General features: G+C 42.0%; 1 protein-coding gene across 1 annotated transcript in view; it reads left to right on the plus strand.

The window, feature by feature from the left end:
• The window catches only part of LOC136430409 (kin of IRRE-like protein 2), a 72487-nt gene extending 52477 nt beyond the window's left edge, over nt 1–20010 (plus strand). The window contains exons 8-16 of the mRNA XM_066420989.1: nt 92–198; nt 1480–1630; nt 2038–2189; nt 6884–7055; nt 9168–9290; nt 10537–10597; nt 11423–11547; nt 12923–13029; nt 16885–20010. Coding sequence (XP_066277086.1) covers nt 92–198; nt 1480–1630; nt 2038–2189; nt 6884–7055; nt 9168–9290; nt 10537–10597; nt 11423–11547; nt 12923–13029; nt 16885–17325 — 1439 coding nt within the window. The 3' untranslated portion in view covers nt 17326–20010. The remainder of the gene's footprint in view (nt 1–91; nt 199–1479; nt 1631–2037; nt 2190–6883; nt 7056–9167; nt 9291–10536; nt 10598–11422; nt 11548–12922; nt 13030–16884) is intronic.
• Nucleotides 20011–22070: the final 2060 nt, after the last annotated feature.

The following is a 22070-nucleotide window of genomic DNA, read 5'->3' on the forward strand; positions in this document are numbered from 1 at the left end:
ACCGCCACTGCCTTGCGCTCCTACATTGTAGATGACTGCGAAGGAGGCTACCTTATTTCGATCATGCTAAAATTTCGTTTTACCCCAAAAGTTCCTCCTACGATACGGCCGTCCTTCGAAGAGAAAGTCAGCATCCTGTTCGGGCAGAAGTTGGACTTCTCCGTGCAGTGTGAGGCGGACGGGAACCCGAGCCCCAAGGTAAATCACACCTGATTGTCTTTTGAATAATCAAATAAGTCAATAGGATAATGTTAACTCTTAATCAAAGTTAAACTGAAAAATACCAACACAAAAATTGGAGTTTCCCAAATTTTCAACTGATTAGCTTCAGTTTTTGTCTAGGAATGAGCAATCCACTGCTTTTGTGAAAATTTGTTAAGTCCAAATTTTGGGCTGGCAATTTGCGGTACAGCTCTGATTCAGAATGACGTCTGACAACACAACGTACTTTCATGTAAGGATATGTTCATCTTTGTTGCAGAAAGACATGAATTGTATTTAGCTTTTACTTTCATTTGTATGATTATGTATATTTCGGATCCGTATTTTTATCCCTATTCTTTTCTTTTCTTTTTTTCTCTCTCAAAGTTTGAACGTATTAAAAGATACAAAACAAAAGAACAGCGCTTTCCTTTTTTTCTATCAAGGTACCATATAGCAGGTAATACTTCTAACTTTATTTGAATGTCGTCTGGTATTGACTTTCAGTCCACCATTAAGTACTCGTGTCTTATCAAGTTACGCCCGACATTGTTCTACCTATAGAGAGGAAAAGCATCCCTTAATTATCATTGATCATTTCCCTACCATCATTGAATTTTACTGTATTTTCTTGCTGTACTTACTGATCTTTAGTGACTGCTGTTAATGCCGCGTGCAGAATGATATAGATTTTAACACGTCCGTCAGTTCAGCCTTATTAGCTTGCTTAATGACGTCCCTGCAGCTCAACTTGTAGTATACTCAGAATCAAGCTCCTGGTTCCAATTAGTTGGAAGCTGGGAGACCTGGGGAGGTCATTTATGTTGGAGCTGCTGCCGTATTTCGGAAGGGACGTAAAATGGGGGACCTGGGTTCGAGGAAGTGCTCCGATCACGTTAAAGTGGAAGGGCTACATGTAGCAACCTCTCCCTGTTACAGAAACAGCAAGCAGACTTGCTGACCTATGTGCCACTAGACACTATACATGTAATTACATATACAATGTAAACAACAACCAAATAAATCTATGAAGACAATTCAAACTCTGCAACCAGATAAGATTCGGAGATTAACTTCCGGACTTTGCAATGACATCCATCAGTCTTCTTCAGTATCACTAGGGATACTGAAGAGGAGTGATGGATTCCACTCGATACGTCCGGAAGTAAATCTTATCCAGTTGTAGAGTTTGAATTGTCTTCATAAATTGTTTACCTGGCCATGGATGTTTAACCTTCTTAAACGAATTTAAAAAAAAGAAACATTCATTCATTCCAGGTGCGATGGAGAAGGAAGGGCACTCCGCTGTACTTTGACAACCCCCTGCGGTTCTCCCGGGTGGGTTATGGCGAGGAGGGACACTACCAGTGCATCGCGTCCAGCAAGGGCTTTCCGGACGCGATACGGGAGACCTACATCAACGTCATCGGTAAAGACGCCGTTTGGCAATTCACGTAATTATGATGTAATTTGATGCCCGCCATTTGGTGGGTTAACAATATGTTCTAAATATTATAAATCTCTAAACATAGCATATATGAATCGTGTAGACAGCAACAAACATAGTTTGTGAATAATTCTTATCTTTAGAGCATCATCGTCATTGCGTTCGGGCGCCATCTTGTATCTCAGCGTAGCTTTAGACAATATGGCGGCGGTGGATTTTTATCATTTCTAACATATGATGCATCTGTTCGTACGATGATTGCACCGCCTTAATCATATCTGTGACAAGTATCATAGAGACTAGGGATATCAGAATCTTGGATAAGAACAGCCTGATACCATATACCAGATAGATAAGAACATTTTAATAGGCTTGATGCGTTTTCTTAGGGAAGCCAGACGTCCTTGGGGAGCCCACCAGCCTGGCCGTCACCAGAGGAGATTCCGTCAGCCTAGTGTGTGAAGTGGCCTCTGACCCGGATCCGAAAGAGATCACGTGGATGTGGAGAGGAAGTGACGTAGACGGTGACCAGCAATTTCCGGTAAGTTCACACGTTAGTAATTATATCCATGTTAAAGCGTGTAAGAATCTATTAGCAATTTTGTTAGAGTAACAGTTACATAGTTTTCAAAGTACAAAATCTTATTGACATTCGCAACAAGCAAAGGACCGCATCTGTAAGCAGCGACACCTATAGCTGCAGTACAAAGTGAACCAGTCGGGAAGGTGACAGACGGCCATAGAAACGTCGGTTGAATATAAAACTTGGCTGTGTACAGTGAGTATTTTTATTCAGCCCCAAAGATGCAATAAGCAAAAAATTAAATCCCAAAATGCAGTCACGTATTTACTGTAATTGGTTTCCTTCCTACTTGAGAAAGGCCGAGGTAGTACATTTTGTATGATAACAGCAGAGCGCACTGCATTAGTTCGCCAATAGGTGGAAATGCGATAATGGCGTCGTCCAAATGGCACCAATTACAGGAATGCAGGGGTTTTCAAATCATTCGATTCATTTGACCTTCAACGAGAACTTCTTCTCGCAGCTGCGGCCTTTTGGGGGCAATAGTCTTGTTATTTTCAAGTTCAAGTGAGGACACCCGCGCGTCTTTCTTTCATTCTTGTCGAAAGGCAATAGAAAGTCACGCCACTGGAAAGCGATCTGACTGTAATTGAATTATACCAAACTCCATATTTTGATGTGTATGTGTGATTCTGTATTAGCAACTTAATACCACCCCCCCAAAAAAACACACAAGAACGTTGCTTTGAAAAAAGTCCAAGAACCGATGAGTCGATAGTACAACATTTTGCCTACAGTGTATGGATTGATGTCACTACATTGAAACATAATATATACGTTATAATTTTAGCAGTTTCACAGACAACAACGCTGCAGTGAGCTCAAACATGTATGAAAAAGAAGTCTTGCCTTATTATCTTATTTTCCTTTTGCTTTAATTGGCGTCGTTTATGTTTTAGAACCAACAGACTGTGCTACATTTTAATTCACCTTGGATGAACCTACATATTAAATGGCATCAACGAATAACACGTTCAGATATACTGTACCCCAAGGTATAGCAATAAAGTTACATATATTGTAAAATAACCATTATCTATTAGTCTTAGCACGTTATCATCGATTCATCAGCACAGTTAATGTGTGCAATTTTTACATTACAACATTGTATACAGATGCGGGTGGAAAATGTGATAAGTAAATTGTTTGATACACAGGAAAAGCGACGCGTGCGAATACATTCTCAATTAAACACACCCACACAACAAATTACACAAATACCATGGAGAATCTATCGCATTGTTGCATATTTAGAACTGTTATTCCTGCCAAGATGGTTAAATATAGTTCAATTAGTCTGCTGATTACGGATTTTGTGCTTGTCGCAGCCGACGCTAGCAGAGATAAGTATTGAATGACTGAGAGACATTTTGCAGGTTATGTTTATGTTACGAATTCATCATAATATATATTTGTTTCAGTTATGAAAATTAACTTAAGTCATTGGAGGGCTGTTGAGTGTTGTAGCTACAAGCTTAATTAGATATTCAGTTATTCATTATTTATGGGAGGATTAACACAACAGGAAACTATCACCTTGGAGACAAGACTTATCAATAGTATGTATGGTTGGTTCTTCATAGTGCTCGAGGTGTGGCTGTCCTCAAACACTCGACCAGCAGCTTTCTGTACCATTGGAGACGACGTACCTAACCGAAGCTAGGTACTCATTTCAACCTTAGTCGGGTGAGGAAATAGGTCAAAACATTGGGACATACTCATTTTAGCCTTGGTCGAGTGAGGAAATAGGTGAAAACATTGGGACATACTAGGAAAGCTGTAGGTTCTAAGACAACAACCTTCACCACTATCTCAAGCCTTGATATGACTGTCTCTTGTCACGCGATAATCAACATCAAGTCACGTGACAAGAGAACTCCAAGACGAGATCTGACTGTAATTCCGGGTTGACGAAGAGACAAAGAGTTCGTCTCGAAAGCTCCCCAGAGCAATCTTTATATGTTGTGTGTAATTCTTAAATGTTTGTCAAAAAGTTTTTCTTGCCTCCTAAAAGAGTCTGAAAACAATTTCCACAAGGTAGATGCTACTGTCACCAGTTTCTACCGTCTAGACGTTTCCAAAATCCATCCAGTTGCTTGAGTAACTTCTACCTAGCGTATCTCATTTACTGGATATCAACTTGACAGTCATCAAACTACCACGGATGATAAAACTACTGTGAAGGTGCTCATGAGACCGTTTTGATATCAGAGAAGATGGTTGGAATTATTCCACGGTCCCAAGTTAAGCGGACCCTGCGGTAAAACATTCGGCGTGGAAACCAAAGATAACACAATGCCGTATGGGCGGGTAGGATAGGGCAATTAAGCATGATTTGCAGGCGCTGAGCGCCGCTATCTCACGAACATTAACTTTACTCTATTCTCAAGGTCGACTGAATGTCAGGTTAATCGGTATAATTACCCCTCCCCACGACTCTTTCTTCATAGAGCGAATCGACTGATACTTCTCAGTATGAACACATTAGAGCCTTGTGGGCGGCATGTACGTCCTGGAATTGTTTTTGTAAATTAAGAAATGTTTCTAGGTTTTCCCGCCGTTTTTTTTTTCCTAATTTGCAATCAGCCACTATGCTGATTCTCTTGAAACAACAGGAGCATTGCCACTAGGATCTATAACAATATATCGGCAATGTTGTAACGACAACTTGTCCCAAATCCTAAAATATGTGAACGCTTTCGTAATATCAACAATGGGCTTTATCTCACATTCATTGGCGTTTCTATTTTCTCAAGGTCGACTGAATGTCCCTGTAATCGGTAAATTACCCTTCCCCACGCCCCTCTTTTCATTGCGCGAATCGACTGATCACTCCTCTATTTGAGTACATTAGAACCGTCAAGGCGGCATGAACGTCTCAGAATTGTTTTCCACGTTTTAAAATGTTTCCAGATTTTAAATTTGGATTTTTTTGTATAAGCTATTCTGTTGACTGTCTCAGAACAGCTAACACATTGATTGCCACAAGGTTCTAAAGTAAAATGACGACAACGTTGTAGCGAAAACCTCCCCCGATACTTGAAATATGAGAACGCTTTTGTGATATCAACATTGAGCTTTATCTCACATTCAAGGTCGACTGAATGTCCCGGCAATCGGTAAAATTACCGCTCCCCATGCCTCTCTTTTCTTTGCGCGAATCGACAGATTACTCCTCATTTTGGGTACATTAAAGCCTTCTAGGCGGTATGTAAGTCGGGGAATTGTTTTTGTAAGTTTAGAAATGCTTCCAGGTTTTCCATCCGTTTTTTTTTCTTCAATTTGCAATCAACCATTCTGCCGATTGTCTTGAAATAATAGGATCATCGCCACCATGTCATAAATTAAGATGACGGCAATATGCAAACGCTTCCGTAGTATCAACAGAATTGGGATGTATCTCACATTCAATGACGATACATTATTCTCAAGGTCAACTGAATGTCCCGGGTAAAATTACCCCTCCCCTCGCCCTTCTTTTCGTAACCCGAATCTACTGATTGCTTTTCATGTTAAGTGTATAAGAGCCTTGAAGGTGACGTGTATTTCTGGGAATTGTTTTCCAAGTTTAGAAATATTTCTAGATTTTACATAAGATTTTTTTTTCTATTTTGCAATCAAACATGACGTCGGTTTTCTTGAAACTGCAAGAATGTTGCCACCAGAAACTAATACATACTGGCGGTAATGTTGTAACGGCAACCTTCCCCCAAAATGCGTAGTGACTGAGTGTATAAAACGCTTTCGTAATGGGGATGTATCTCAATCATCAACGTTTCAATATTCTCAAGGTCGATGGAATATCCCGGTAATCAGTGCAATTACCCCCCTCCCCACGCCTTTATTCTTCCACCACGCATCGAATAATTGTACAGCAGTTTGGGTGCATTGGTAGTCTCTACCAAGACTTCGGAGGCGGCTGAAAAGAAGAAGGAAATGGTCAATTTCTGAAGGAGATAACCATCCGGATAAAGAGGAGTGCAAGTGAAAATGGTCTACCAACTGCGGCAAACTAGATCTGTTGCCAAGCATTCAGCATATTCGTTGGCAATTTCTACTGATTAGGCCTTGGGGAGGTCTTGCTGTGGCAATTCGTATACCGGAGCCTAATGCGTCGAGTGCTGGCATGACTCTTACCTTGCAGCTATCAACTTGCTCGCCTTTTCTAACAGTGAGGCAATTTTCAGAAATCACTTAGATTGTCATTTAACAGCCTGCATTTGCAACAAGGAAGAAAGAAAAGTAGTGGTAATTACTTGTAACGACAGCCCCCGCAATGCGCCTTATGCATACAAAAAGTTTCATAAGATCAAAAATGTAAAGAATGTGTAACGTTAGATCAAACTCTGAATAATTAAAACCAATATTGGAACATTCTGTACTTACGCCCTAACGTAGGCATGCGGATAATTTTGATTTCTGATCGGAACTGTTAAAAACTGTTACAAAAGTTTCGAACATACTTTTACTGACTGACGCATTCATTAAGACAAATAACTCAAAGTTACAGGAAATTTGAAACGTCCCCCGTCACAGTTTGTAACGGGTCAAAGGTACCTGGGAATCTTCAACTCTCTTCACCTTGCGTAAAAACGGTATTATGTACAGCCAGGATAAAGATACATGTACTTATGCTGTTTTCTTACACCAAGGTTGGCAGTGACGGTAACGTTAAGGTGCGTCAGGAGTCGTACGAGGGTGGCAAGAGCGTGAAGAGCGTCCTGACCATCCAGAACACCAATTCGGGCCGGACGGGGGACTACGTCTGCAAGGCCGTCAACATGTTCGGCTCGGACCAGCGACAGTTCAGCGTGGAAATCATCGGTGAGTGTTACGTTTGGAACCGCATTGTGAACACCACAGTAAATACTTTATGTTTGAAACCGCATCTGTACAAAGCTTTGCATTTAGATACAGTGCCTCATTAACTACTTTACTTTTGGGACCGCATCTGTAAGCAGCGACACCTATAGCTGTAGTGCAAAGTAAACCAGTCAGCATTGCCCTGTGGAAATCAAACACTTGATTGTGTACATATAGACTTTTTACTCATTGCTGAGAATATATGGCCTCCGTCGGTTTATATGTACCATCATGATGGTAAAATCGTAAATCTATCAACCCTACAGCTTCAGCTATGGCTAAACAGTCCTATTATTAGAGAATGATAGCCCCTGCAACATAGGGTACATCTACATCTGTAAGCTGACTCAGCTCTGTTGCAAAGCTCTTTTCTCCGTATCCGCTTCAGATGATAAAGATGTACTTCTCTTAAATAAAGCGTTATGCCACATACGTCTGTTGGCAGAGACGGTGTCTGTAATGTGGTACCCACCCCTATCTGTGATGGCCACCTTGGACCGGAGAGCCCGGCTTATCTTAATACCGTGTTTCAATATGTCCTACACCCCAGTTCTTCTGCAAATGGCCTCCACTCGCACTGCCAGCTCTTGGACTGAAAGCAAAGTGAATTCCGATAAAGCCTCACCATTATCCGAAATGGACCTTACTACATAGGGATTACGTTTGAAACATATCTTATTGTAACTTGAGCAATCCGTGAGGATGAGGGTGTCATCTTTTAGAATAGCTACATTACCTTTCTTTTCACTGCAGTAGAATAGCCGGATGTCCTAAAGACTCTGGTTATTACCAAGAACATCACATTATATCTCAAACGGAAAGATAACTTGTCAGTGAGAGATTAGGTAGGCCTACGAAAAGGACGAAAAATACCACATTATTATCCCATACGGATCGAATAATACATTGTCTGAGAAAGATTAGGTAGGCCTACCAAAAGGAAAGCTTGAAAGAACACAAAAGTCTTGGACTTGGATAGAGCTGAAGTATTACTCGCTGGATGTAACACAGAAGCATTCTCTACGCATCCGAAGCTGTTGCCTTACGCAGAAGGGAGTCACACTAGTGCAGCTGCAAAGGAAATACAAATACGTTTTTCCTGCGGTCCAAGACTTTTCAATTGCCAACGCTGCATTCTCACTACTTTCTCAATACATCTCCAGCTATTCTCCATCCCGATGCGTGTTCTCTTTGGAACCCCGAATCAGCGTTAGTCTAGGAAGAGTCTAGTCGACATGAAAGAAAGCAATTTAACTTGGCAATGCGCTTAAAGGATTTTAGGTTTATTGAATCGGAAGTCCCTACATTCGTTACACCGTCGGAAAGGGTAGGAAAACGCATGTGTCGTTGTCACTTGAGGCAGAGGCTTACCCATTAAGGAATCTTGGAGGTGAACTTGCAGATAAAACAGATAAGGGAGCGACTCGGGAGACAACGCAGTTGATTCTTGAGTGATCGAAGTTTTGAAAGAGTCTGACAATCAAAAAGGAGTTTTGCAGACATTCTATTTGAAGAGTAGAATGTGTCCTTGTCCTTCCCTAAATCAACAGCAGGAGACTCCGCGACTGTAGCTTTAATGATTGAAGTTCTATCTGCAGAGGATGTTGGCAGACATTCTATATCAAGAGTTCAAGATTAAACAAAATACGTCCTTGTCCTTTCTATAGGCAATGTTTCAAATGTAGACTCGAAAAATAACCCAGAGGAATTGAAATGTTCTAAACTCGTGATAAAACAAAGCCAAAGGATTTTATGTTAACGAATCCTTAGGCAAACTTTGTGACCCTCACAGCAATTCCATCCATCACCAGTGAGTACAATTACTAACATTACATGTCTTTCTGATCAAACATGTCGTTGTCTCTATGCAGAGCCTCCTACTACGATGCGCGCCATCGTCGTGGCAGTGGTTAACGTTGTAGTTGAACTAAAGTAACACTCTTTTATCAAGAATATTACATGATTATATAATATATGGTATGACCATGTCGTCTCCACTTAGCTTCCTACTACAATATCAAAGTTGCATCTTATTCGGATCACATCATGTAATCTAACTGATTATGTCCGCAGAGCCCCCTACTACGATGCTCGCCATCGTCGTGGCAGCGGTCTCCGTTGTTGTTGTGCTGTTCGTCCTGTTCGCGATCTGCGTGGCGAGGAGGAAAGGCTGGATCTGCGACGAGGCCATATCAGGTGACAGGAAAATTATCGTTGGTATAAATAACCCAAAGTTTACAGACTGAGCCGTTACACATATTCATAGTCCACATCCCAGTCCAACCGTAAGGTAGCGTTAAAGGTTAGCACTAGTTGATCCATTACAACGTTGTCGTACAACGGTACAATGCCCATAGTGGTAGAGCGTTCGACGTGCAAATGTAACGTCGGCGAATAAAACCCTGGCCCGCCAGTCATTTTGCACAGACCTAAAAAATGGTACTAACTGCTTTCTCAGCAGTCATAATGAAGAATAGTATGGAAGGTGTACACTTTCTGCTACCAGAATGAGTGATAGGGACCTCCCCAATACGTCAAAAGGTGCGAGAAACGTCGTAAAACTTATTTCAATGCTCGTCGAAAGCAATTTCATGGAGATTTAAAGTGTGAGAGAGTTGTTGTTGAATCTGTCTGAAGACAATTACAAGCGCCGGAACAGATATTGGTGTCAACTTAACTATGGGATCAACTTATATGAGATAAGACACCATTTTATATTGTTGGCGAGGTCCCTTAGGTTGTGACTTTGATAGCAATTGCGTTTGGATGTCAAAAAGCGCTTAGAGTAGAATGCGTGGGTGGTCCTGTTAGGGGCAAGACAATCACAGGTTCCGCAAAACGCGTCTTACGTGTCCGGTTCAAGAGAGCGTACAGCAGATGACAAATACACCTCGCCACATTGTCGCCGTGATTACTTTGGAAGCCTTTGCATGAAAAGGCAAAGGTGGGGTTTAAAGAGATATAAGGGGCGTAGGTGGGATTCAAGAAAATGATTTGGCACGGTCCCTACAGAAAACAGGCGGAGACTGACGACTTAGGCTTTAAGAAGTACTGATGCCTTTTGTAAGGTATTAAGATGGTGCTCTGTGGGTTAGGGAGGTAGGTGGCTTGGGCGAGTATGTAAGATTATGCTGAGATTTGGCATTCGTTAAAACAGAGAGTTGCAATCAATCTCTTGTGTCTCAGTTCAAGTGGACGGCATTCAGCACCAAGGACAGGACGACTCCAACGTTAAACTTGGTTGTTTTTAATGCAGACGTATCTAGTATTGTATCGTGCACCTGATCATCACAATAAATGCTATTTGAAGAGATAACATGATGCTAGAATACACTTTACCACTAAGGACAGTAGGCTGCAACTTCTTCCAAATTTCACATACACACATTTGCACATATAGGTCTGTTTTTCATCAATGTCTGATCTTAATTCCCTAATGCAGACGCATCCAGCACTGTCTCATGTACCCGCTCGCCACCACCTTTGCCGCCATGCAAGGAAAAGTAAGTCTCGAATCTTCAAGTACGAATTTTCTTTTAAATGCGAAGTAAATATGACTGAGTGTAGATATTTGTACAGGGTTAGAAAAAAGTATTGCTTGCAACGTTTTTGATAAGAACATCAGTCCGTTGCCATTCATTTAACTAGAAGGCAATGCTAAAACAGCGAATACATAAATCATCATGATTGTGGCTTAAGGGGTATGGAACCGAAGGTGGGCACAATCCCTTTACAGAGAAATGTGTGGGAAGGATTTAACTACATTAACTATCTGCGGACTAGCCTCCTACTGAAGTGTTTATGTGCGGCCTAAGGGATTTAAAAATGCGGAGATATGCATCCCAAAGTGTAAGAAAGGATTAGGACGTTTGTTCAATTATCAGTGACAGGAAAGGTCTTTAGGGTGGGATTGATGTATTAAAAAATTCGTATTTTCCTAGAACGATCTTAGAGTGGAACTCGTTGCAACCAAGTACCGTGAAAGCATCCTCATTAGACAGTTTTAAACAATTAATGCATTTAGATATGCGAAGGTTAGACGTGACAGGTCGCTCGGCGTAATATAACCGGCTGCTGCTGCGCCGCGTGCCTGCGAAATTGGTGTGTTACGCCGAATGGCGGTAATACCGGCTATATAGATACAGATACAGAGCTCCCGCTAAAACTACAGCAGATTAGAAAATATATTCAGAAAGGATCTTAACCTCTTTGTTTTAACTACCAGCGGCAGGAAGGGTCTGAAGGACGGGGAGCTTCCGCTGAAACTACAGCAGATTAAAAAAAAATATATTCACAAAGGATCTTAACCTCTTTGTTTTAACTACCAGCGGCAGGAAGGGTCTGAAGGACGGGGAGCTCCCTCTGGAACTGCAGCAGGTGGACGGAACACTGAAGCCGCGCCCGCCGCCTAAGGGAGACAGGAACCCGTACGCCATTGGTCAATCCTACCCACGTGAGTCGTCTTCTCCAAGCATATCTGTGGCGTTAGCTTGTTTCTGTACAGTAAAGGCCTTGTTATCTTTTATTGATTATTCAGTCATCAACATGACAGACAGTGTGTGAATTGATTTGACTTATTGACTTTAAAATTGCAAATTATGTTTTTTTTGCTGACCGGGTAGCCCTGGATGTATATATTTGTAGAGATAAACTAATAAATGAAATATAGTCCATAGATAAATCCGTACAACGTGATATCCATTACTCATTTCTTCAGCAAATGTACAGAAGCAGGAAGCGCGCAACTGCATTCCCCCTGAATTGAGTACAATTTGTTACATTGCATTGAAATACATCAATGCACAAAGACAAATACAAAGTTATTAAAATATTTACAATGTTGCTTCAATCGTACGTACCAGTACTATTAGCTAATGAAGATATCAGAGGGAAGACGTTAATTCATCCATATTACTGTGTTTGACTGATGTGAGAAGGGCGTCCATTGAAATCTTCTAAAATAAACAAGCAAAATCACGCACTACTTCACAGATAAACAGTAACAAACGAACAAAAGGACACTCATGGAAAAAATCTTAAACCACACACCGTGATATTCATAAAACACAACATGACACATATTAAATATCCCTGATCTTGCAGATTGGCTCGCAACCCAACCGGAATGTTGAACAAAGCGCCGCACGGTCTCAAGCCGAGCGTGAAATCTAGTTTATTGCAGACGACGCATGATATGAGCGCAATAAAACCCGTCTGTTTCTTGCACTCTTCCCATCAAAGTCTTATTAACATTTTGATAGTGTTCTAAATTGCTTTCCGTATTGCTTTTAAAAGGGCATATGCATCTTGGTAGGCATCTGAGAAATTACGTGTTACGTAAGATCTGTAGGCTGAACGATTACTGTAGTCACGATGCCTGCTCGCAATTTCAAAGCATTTTGTGGATGAATTGACGTCTGTAAGATTATGACTATAGAACCAACTTGTGATTACTTTTAAATTACCTTAACTTAGGTTAAAGACAAACCATATTTCAGTTCAAGCTGAACCTACAACAATTAACAATAGAATGGAGATCTTTGAAAGTGTGTCCTAATTTCACCACGTTTACCCAAAAAAAAATTACTCCTTTGTCAACATCAGAAAACCCACACAAGAGGTAGAATGCTGAAATGCATTAGGTATTCAAACTTGAGTAGTCACATGCTACATTGTTGCTGTTCGTATTTCCTTGTTACTGATAATTAGCCCCCGGGCAAGCATTTGCAATAGACTTAACACCATAAGTTTTTATCAAAGATTTTAACATTGTTTGATTAATTGACCAATCAACTGATTAGCTTTTTCTATTGATTACATGTCGACAGGGTTGATGCCAGCTGTGCCGGCCTACTCCACGATACAGAGGGACAAATCCAGAGAGGAGAGATGTCCGAGCCACGCCCCGTACTACGTAGGGAGGTTACACAGCAGGGTACGTGCGCACAGACTCTGTCATTTTCGAGGTTAAAACAGCTCAGCGAGATGCATTGTTGGTAATATTTCAAAAGTGAGAAAAGACATTAGTAAGTCCAATTTCTTGTGTTTGAATTTGCGACTTAACTTTGATACAGAAGGGCAAAAGCGAAGACATCTAACTTGTACACATATTTTGTCTGAATCATGTTTTAAGAATAATTAGACGTGTTTTGTTTATGTCTCAGGGGTCTTAAATTTGGCACATTACCCACAACACACTTCGTTGTGCATGCGTAGTTTAATTAGGACTTGTTTAGTAACGTGACAAAACTTGCTGTCCGCGATGTTGTTTGGTTAAAAGCCAGTATGTTGTTGTCTGTTCTAATCACAAAGATACAAGTAATTGATTTCTTAATTAGTATGTTTGCATTTTGGATCATCGGTGTCTTTAATTTATCAAAACCACATAGCTAGTTATATTACAGAATGTGATGCTATAAAAACAGCAACATGCTAATTAATGCCATATGGCGCTGATGGTTGCGTTTTTTCTTCGTACCGCAATCTTTCACCAAGGTCACACTCGTCGAACCAGTTTTATAGGAGTGGTTTTAGCACTTATCCAGCCATTTCATTTGCTGCCCTAATTCAGAGTAACGATCACATGAATAACTCTGAGAAGAACTCCATTAGGATAATTCCATTTCAAACGAATCTAGGAGGGGTTCACAAAACGATTTCATTACAATTCTCTGACCATTTGACGTCTATTGTCTTTGTATTGAATTTTCTCATCGCTGAAAGAAAAGAGAGTAAGATATTCCCTCCCCCCCAAAAAACAATTCTCTTGAACGACCCTGAGCTGTATCAAAACGAATGAGCTCCAAGTACCCCTCAGAAATTCTTGTCGGATATTTTCCAATTACGCAACATTTATTGCTTACAATGTACAGCTTTAGAATCTAGCATTTATCCAACCATTTCATTTGCAGATGTAATTTGCAGTAACGATCACATAAAGCAAGCAGATAAAAAGAGCTTGATTAGGGCGATTCTATTCTGCACAAATTGAGGGGAGTTGTCTGTGAAGTTTTTTTTAAACCCTACATCCCTTTGAGTCAAGGCAGTATCTTTCCTGTATTAATATTTTTATAGTCGCTTTGCTTTCATGAAACCCAAATAATAAACTCGGTAACTCCCATATCCAATTTTGAAACGAAATTGCCGCTATCAGATCGTAGGATACTTTTACATTTGCAGCTTTTATTGCTTGCAGCATGTATGTATAGAATGTACTATCAGTTGTAAATCAAGACATAGTAAACATGGATTTCCTATTCCGAGTGCATTAAACGCGCGGTTACAACAGTCTCCGCGTAAAATCCTGTTTATGACTCTGTAACATTCCCGGCACTTAATCTCTTCCTTTTTGCTCGTAAAACGGTTTCGCAAAGACGTTTCATATAGCGTGTGTAATTGTACACATAGTGTCGGCGATACCTTAATACTTTCCATGTCCATTCTCCGTGTATCGCCGTATCGATTCCACATAAACACGGCCGCCAGGAAAGCTCACAAAGAAAAACAATTTTTCTCAGAGGTAAATCGAATCACGGTTTTCATTATCGGACACAATCTGGCCCACACATCAACGTTGTGTGTTTATAGACCGAAAGTGGTACTTTTTGTCTTCAAGGTCGTATTAGATCTAGATTTCACCATCGCTGTATCTGTTTCTGTTCTGGGGGGGGGGGGTCTCCATCACAATATCAATGATATAATGTCCCGCGGTTAGGTCATCAATATGTTAATGATGTCATTTCCGGTGGTTCGAAAATGACTATGTTGATGATGTAATTTCCGGCTGTCCGGTCATTTGCATGTTGATAATCTCCGGTGGTTGTATAGTCATTTCCTTCGGGAAAAAGACTAACGGAAATAAGCCTGTGCACATTCTAGACTGCAAATGCGCAGCCAGATGCAATGTCTGTAACATGTCAAAAGTGAAGCTTTGACCTGTAAACAAATCTTGACTAGACTGCTCATGTCTCAAGGGCTGTAAATGTTAGCCCCCGTTGCAGTCCTTCCCACTAGCGATTTTTCAACTTATAGGGTCCAGGTTCTTTGGCTCACAGGCTCACAGCGGTTACGGGATCCCAAGCAGATACGGGGCCTCAAGCAGATGCGGCCCCAGAACCTGGACTCGATAAGTTAAAAAATCGCTAGTGGCAAGGACTGCAACGGAAGCTATGTAAATGTTGACATATTACCGACACTTCATCTCGCTGTGCATGCGCAACTTTTTCCGTTCACGAACTCGATTTTCCGTCGCTTCCGAGTGAAAGTTTCTGCAGCGTTCATTTTAGTCGTCCGAGGGGAAATCTTGGTTCAGTTCAATACCTGCTCGGTGGGGGTCCATAACTCTTGTTTCCCGCTGGCGTGGCGCGCGTGCCGGCTTTTATGACTGCGCGTTTTTGATAAGAGGAGCTCAGATTAATAAACGGGAAACGAGTGATCATGGCCAAAATGGGAATATGTCTTCCGAGAATTAGGCTGACGAAACCAGCTGATTTACAAATATATTACAACAAGGCATCGTTAGAATTACAGTCAAAGTTTAGTCATGGCGCTACCAGATTGTCCTAGAAATCGAATATCTACTGAAAAATGAAATTAAGATACGATAAACTTTTTTTTTTTTTTGTCTTTGAAATTTTGTCTTTGCCCCTGCAAAGAATTCACAAGAAGGCATATTTAGAAAAGTCGTCAAATGATACCTCTAAGACACTAGAATAACTAGATAATCCTAGAAATTGTGACTTTTGAAATAAAATCAAAAAGAGGAAACGTGTCTTTTCTCTGACATAGCTCAAACTGATATTTAATATCGAAAGTGATAGTATGTTTGGAAATAGCTTTAATCATCAATTATTGTATAAAGAAAAAAAAACAATACAATATTCATTGTTTACAACCTACTCATTTACCTTTGATATATAGTTGTAGACATTTTAATCTTAACTTTATTACCAAGACACGAGATCTAATCATGCCGATCCAATCATCAACCGTAAAATAACTGCACGGTGAGAGTAAATCATTAGAAGCAGTGTCTAAATCATGTCAAGTACCGTCAATTTTAATAACTTATTTCATAACTGATAAGGTGAATTTACGACGAGTAGAAATAACGAGAACGCCTGCCGCATATTAAATCATTTGATATACGGAACAAGTAACATATTTGATATGCTTGTCTTCGCTAAAGACTTTCTGTACCTAAATATTTTTTTCACTTCAAGAGCTACTTATGTATTTTCATATCTGTTTGTTTAAATATCAAGATGTTGATATGTCTACCAAACCAATTCATCTTTACATCTGTCAATGTATCTAAATAATCATCTGTCCAGTCGTTGATAGATTTTCTTTTTAGATATCTAGCGTTTGACAATTTGGATCTATGTTGTATTTTTGAATGGTTGTAACCGGCTTCCTGTATAAGCAAACAAAATTTCAACACGATTTTTGAATCCCTGATTCAATGACATTTTACTGCATTCATCAACCTTCGTATTTTTGTCGAACGGTCTTTTGTACCCAGAGCATTAGGATCACACAATATGAAATTATTCTTCCTTTAATTGCAATTTGCTTCAACGTTTTCAATTGTAACATGCTTCGATTAACGAATATTAGCTGACTTTTAAATGATACTGATGATTGATTTCAATTTTGTATCTGTCGTTTGGTATAAAAAACCTATATTTCTTAATATTAAACTTTTGACAGACATTATGTTACATCTGTCATATTTGTAGCATGCCAGCTGAATGCAATAAAACTGAATCTGATCTTTTAATTGTTTCAGGCTGAACCCAACACTAACCCGTCGCCACGACGTCATCAGGCACCGTGGAGAGGCCGGCCGAACGGGAGGGAATCCTCGCCTGACTACACGAGGCGGGCCCGGGACGCAGGGCACGAACACTCGGGGACGGGGCGGACCCACGCCCGAGATGGGCCGCACGAGCACCCGGTACGGTCTTCCCACAACAACGAGGGAGTTCAGCATGACCACAAGACTTGTACACACAGTAGACCAAGCACGCCCGAGTTTGCGGGGCGATCACAGAACAATACTAGACCGGGCACGCCCGACTATACGCAGCGCTCACAGAACAATAGACCAGATACGCCCGAGTATACGGGGCGCTCACAGAACAATAGAGGGTCGGATTCTTATACCTGGCGGCATCGTGGAAGAGAGTGCGCACCCGAATATCCAGAGATTAACGACCATCGACATTGATAAACCGAGTCCTTTGTAAGTAAATAGCTAAGCTGCGTCCCAACACTACAACGAAGTATCCACATTTCTGGCTGCTATAGTTTTCAACAAGATCGAATGACCAATCGCGTAGGGCACGTGACCTGACGGACACATGGCACGTGACCTGACGGACACATGAGGGAACCCTTGTGTGACGGTATTGCGGTAAAACAAGCTGTATGATATCAATGTGAAAAACACTGGCATTTAAATGGTACGTTTTCCCCTTGAATATGAAACCGGCGGTCCGTTTAACTACCGGATCGACATTCTTGGAAACATTTGAAGGTGCAAACTCCAGAACACAGAGTTATCGATCATTTTATCGATCGAGCGCATCAAGAAGCCTTGTCAGCTCGGAAGACGAATCGACTGAAGACTGGTTGATGTAAGCTCGGGGAAATGTAAATCAGAGAGGATGGAAGAAGACTTGGTAGCCATGTCCCCAAGGTGATAGTGTCTACCCCAAGGCGTCAACAAACCCCCAGCTGCTCATGGGTGACTATCTGCGCAAACATCGCCAGGACGGCGCCTACATGTCTCTCACCGTTTGTATCAAACGTTCATACAAGTACCGAGAGTGCGATATAAAGGATACTGTTATGGAACCTACATGGAAAGGACGATCGTCATGGTGTGTTGACCTTGACGACGCCCCCTCCCCCTATCAGGCCGAGATGAAAGTCATGATTAGTATGAAGCGTAGAAAAAAAGATGACACCTCTGAGAGTTTGTATCCAAGCAAGCCTTGATCCAAGCGATCATCCTCGTGTCTGGAGTGTCATAAAAAAACTACAGGAGAGGTGTGACCTTCGTGTTGTGTCATTGTGACCTTGATTACGTCGCCCCCTCCCTCATTTGCGGGCCAGGCTGGGAGATTACATCATAGCGTGGGAAACAAAATGGCACCAGGTTGTCTCTCCCTGTTTGTATCAAGCGATGAGACTCGTATCTGGTGTGTGATAAAACCGAGTGCTGTTAACTCTACCGGGAAAAGGTGACCTTCATGGTGTATCACTATGACATTAAGTGTCGCCCCCTCCCCCTTTGCGGGTCCAGATGGAAGCAACCACGATACATTTGACGTCAGGAAGCCACAAGATGGTTAAAAAGATGTGATAACACATTAACATCAAGCCTACGTGGAGAAGACGACCTTCACGGCGTGTCTTTATGACCTTGATGTTGCCCCCCTCTCCCTGGCTGATGAACGCTATGATTACCGTGCTGCGCGGACGCATGAGGAGGGATAGTAACATCATGTAGCTGCTTGTAGCACCACAAGAGGTGACTGTGTTTCCACTGAATCCGATCTCTTTGTGAACAAGAGCTCCTGGACGGAACCCAGCTCATAATCAGAGCAGAACGGTTACTGCGGGTCAAGTGCAAACGCACTTGACCTTTCCACGATCGTTGAAGACCATTTCATTGTCAGAAGGCTGGCATGGTGTCCATGTCTACTTGATCTCCTGTAGAGACATGGCCTCTAGAACGTCACTGTGGCGCACTGTGTATTCAGCCGTGGGGAGTTGATGCGTAGCCGTTGACAACGGATTGGAAGACCTTCGTATTGAAACCGTAGAGGACACGTCAATGACCTTGATAAATGGAACGATTATCAGGTCTTCTCCCCGGTAGGAAGTTTGCGGTGATGAAGTTGAGATGGCGTGGATGTTGCGGGACTTCATCTGCGCAAACACAAATAAGGGGAGGGGGCTAATCTCGAATCAGCTCTTTGGGGTCAAATCGTTAATGCCGATGAAGATCTGAGCGCTGTGGAATAGTGGGGCATAACCGCGGACATGGCAGACAATTTATGACCATGACCGCAGGCGTGGTTAGCATGTTTACAACAGTAACCAAGGGCGTGGCGAGCACACAAGTGATCAATAACAACACCAATGACCTAAGCGAGGCCGGAATGTTCTTCGACCTGGTCTTCAGGCTACAAAACTTACATGGGTCAGCGATTGGAGGAACAAACGTACAGGGTGCAGGGCTACATTAGTTGCTGCCCTGAAAAGTGGATGATACATGGGTGACAAACGTTGCCAGGATGTTGCTGACAAGCTGAGGTGTACCTGGAGCAGACTTGGCAAACATAGGCACTCTTCGCACTCGTTAGCCAAACAAGTCACAGCTGCCGAGGCTAGCAGCCAACACCGATGCTGTTTGGTGGACTTTAGAACCGTACTGTTGAGTCTAGTGTTTAATGCTTAGGCTCCAGCCGTGTATCTTGGTACCACTTTGGCTTAGGGTTCGGTCACATACGTCACACGGCAGACTCACGACACCAAACTAAGGATATTCACAAGGCAGTCCTTGATGTGCTGCATTATGCTAGAGTCACATATCGAAACCCGAGCATGGCCGGGCAGTTGGTGGAAACGAAAAGTATGATATAAAAGACAAGAAAATATAACGTTGAAAAATAGTAATGACAATAATTGGTGTATACATCTTGATAGATACTATTATTTTTTGTTCTCGCAAATCAACAGCCCGATCGGGCCCCGGTGTGGAAAAATGTGACGCTAGCATAGAATACAGATGTCTTCCGACGGAAACTGCTTTCACTGATTCTTAACGACGGTTAGGTTTGTTGTAGTCTCGCTGAAGATCTTAGTGCAACACTGTATGGCGAATGTGACCGCACCTTTTGGCTTCCTGGCTTCCTGTGCTATATTTCCGTCACGCCAGACAGAAGACATGGGAGATGTGATCGCTCTCTGCTCTCTACCTGCGTCTGGCAGCGCTGAGGCGCTCATCCAAACGTGAAAAATCGTTATCTCTGCGCTTACAATCGATGACTACATATTAGGACGAATCGGTACCTCCGTATTTAACAGTTTAGAATTGGATTTTCGGTGCTTCGTGAAGCAGAAATGAGTTCCAAATATAATGTAGATAATATAGGTAGCGTTATACATGTATATACTGTTGTGGTGAATTTTCGCAGCTGGAAAGATTGTTCAATAAAGAGATATAATTTTATTTCTCCTACACGGCTCAAGACTGCTCTTTTGTATTCTTCATTTCCATTCTCGGTTGCATGTGTCGTTTACCCGTGTCAGTAGCGACCGGACTGTAATCCTAATCTATATAAGGTCGCTTTTCTATTTTTTTTTCATTAAAGTATTCGTCAGATAGTAGTCAGCAACCGTGTTTCTCACATGAAAAGCATATACCTTGACCGTTGCTCGTTCAGTGATGTTAGAGAAGGCACGAGCCTGCAATGCCGTCAATAATTTAGGTTGACCTACACGTGTTACGTACATAATCTCTCGCCACCTTCCCCGGGAGCTTGTGGCTATTCACCTCAAAGTCGGGCGAACCTTTATACTCCTTGAAGTACAAATCGTATGCCTTCCTAGCTACTTAAGAGGACTTCTTCTTGGCGAAAACAGCTGCCTCCGGCATTTCGCCACCGTGTGTAGAGTAAAAGATCTGATCGCTGAACTTCAGTCCCAGTAGTGTGATGGGTTTGATATCGGAAGTGCTACATTTCATCGGTTAAACTGTCGGACACGGTATGACCTTTAGCAGTAGATGCATTAGCGAGCATTTAATGGGAAGGTTGCAAAAGTTCGTACCTGTTTGGCGTGACCTATTGGGTATTGCGCAATCATTTGGCACCCCTCACTAGGCTCATCGTTTTAAAAAGGGCTGCCGTGTCGGTGACATTATAAACGCCAATACAACTTTCCAAGCAGAGGTTGGAGGGGTAAATCGTTTCCTTCTTTTGACTTTGCTCACAGCCTTCGCCATCCAGTCGACATAACACTTGAGTGATATTTGTTTGTTTGTTTGTTTGTATTGCATACCGGGTAAACCGCATCAAGGCGCAACACACCAGGTTTGTACTGAAGAGTACAAGTTGCATATCCGGACAGATTTATATAATCCACACACACCGGGAAGGACCCCTACTTCTTTCGATAAGTGTGTTGGGTTCTTTAACGTGCTTGAGGTGTGACTCTCCTCAAACACGGGCCCTCCATTTAACGTCCTATCCGAGGAACGTCCCTAACCTAAGCTAGGTACAGTAGAGTGGGGAAAGTCGTGTAAAGTGCCTTTCCAAAGGGCACAACGCCAACGGGACAATTCTGGGAACCCAGGATTCGTACCCGGTATCTCTGTGTTCTGGGGCCAAACATCCGGCCACTACGCCACCGCAACGCCACGTTCTTCTTAATTGCTCAGATATCACCGTCCAAGTGGCCACTACCGCTGTTTTAGACGGTAGCAATGTCTCTTTCGATTGTATGTCGGCGAATGGCAAACATAATACGTCATTGGACTTTGTAAGAGTAGAGGAAGGTTTCGTGCCACATACAAGGTAATATTGTACAGTTCTGTAAGCAAAAGTTCGAAGTTGCGTAACTTAAGGACAATAACAGTCATGAACGTGGAGAGATCTGACATCTGGAAAGTCTTCATTCTTGAACTTGGCACTTCGGTCAACGTTCCGATGAAGAAAAATAAATTTCACAAATGTAGTGTCTCCAACATTATGTACTTTGGACTGCTTCGTTGTTGTTTTAGTGGAAAGACCACCCGACAAGTTGTCACCTCGAAATGTTCAGGACTAATTTTCACAGCGGTTTGAATGAACAGAGGCCCCTGCCGAAACAAAAACGTGAAAGTATCTCGTCGTTTGGCTAGTCTGGTATAAAAAAATAACGACACAGTAAGTCGACGGTGCCGGAGCCTGCAAGCCCTTT

Source organism: Branchiostoma lanceolatum, chromosome 1, assembly GCF_035083965.1.
Source record: "Branchiostoma lanceolatum isolate klBraLanc5 chromosome 1, klBraLanc5.hap2, whole genome shotgun sequence".
In the NCBI taxonomy this organism is placed as follows: Eukaryota; Metazoa; Chordata; class Leptocardii; order Amphioxiformes; family Branchiostomatidae; genus Branchiostoma; species Branchiostoma lanceolatum.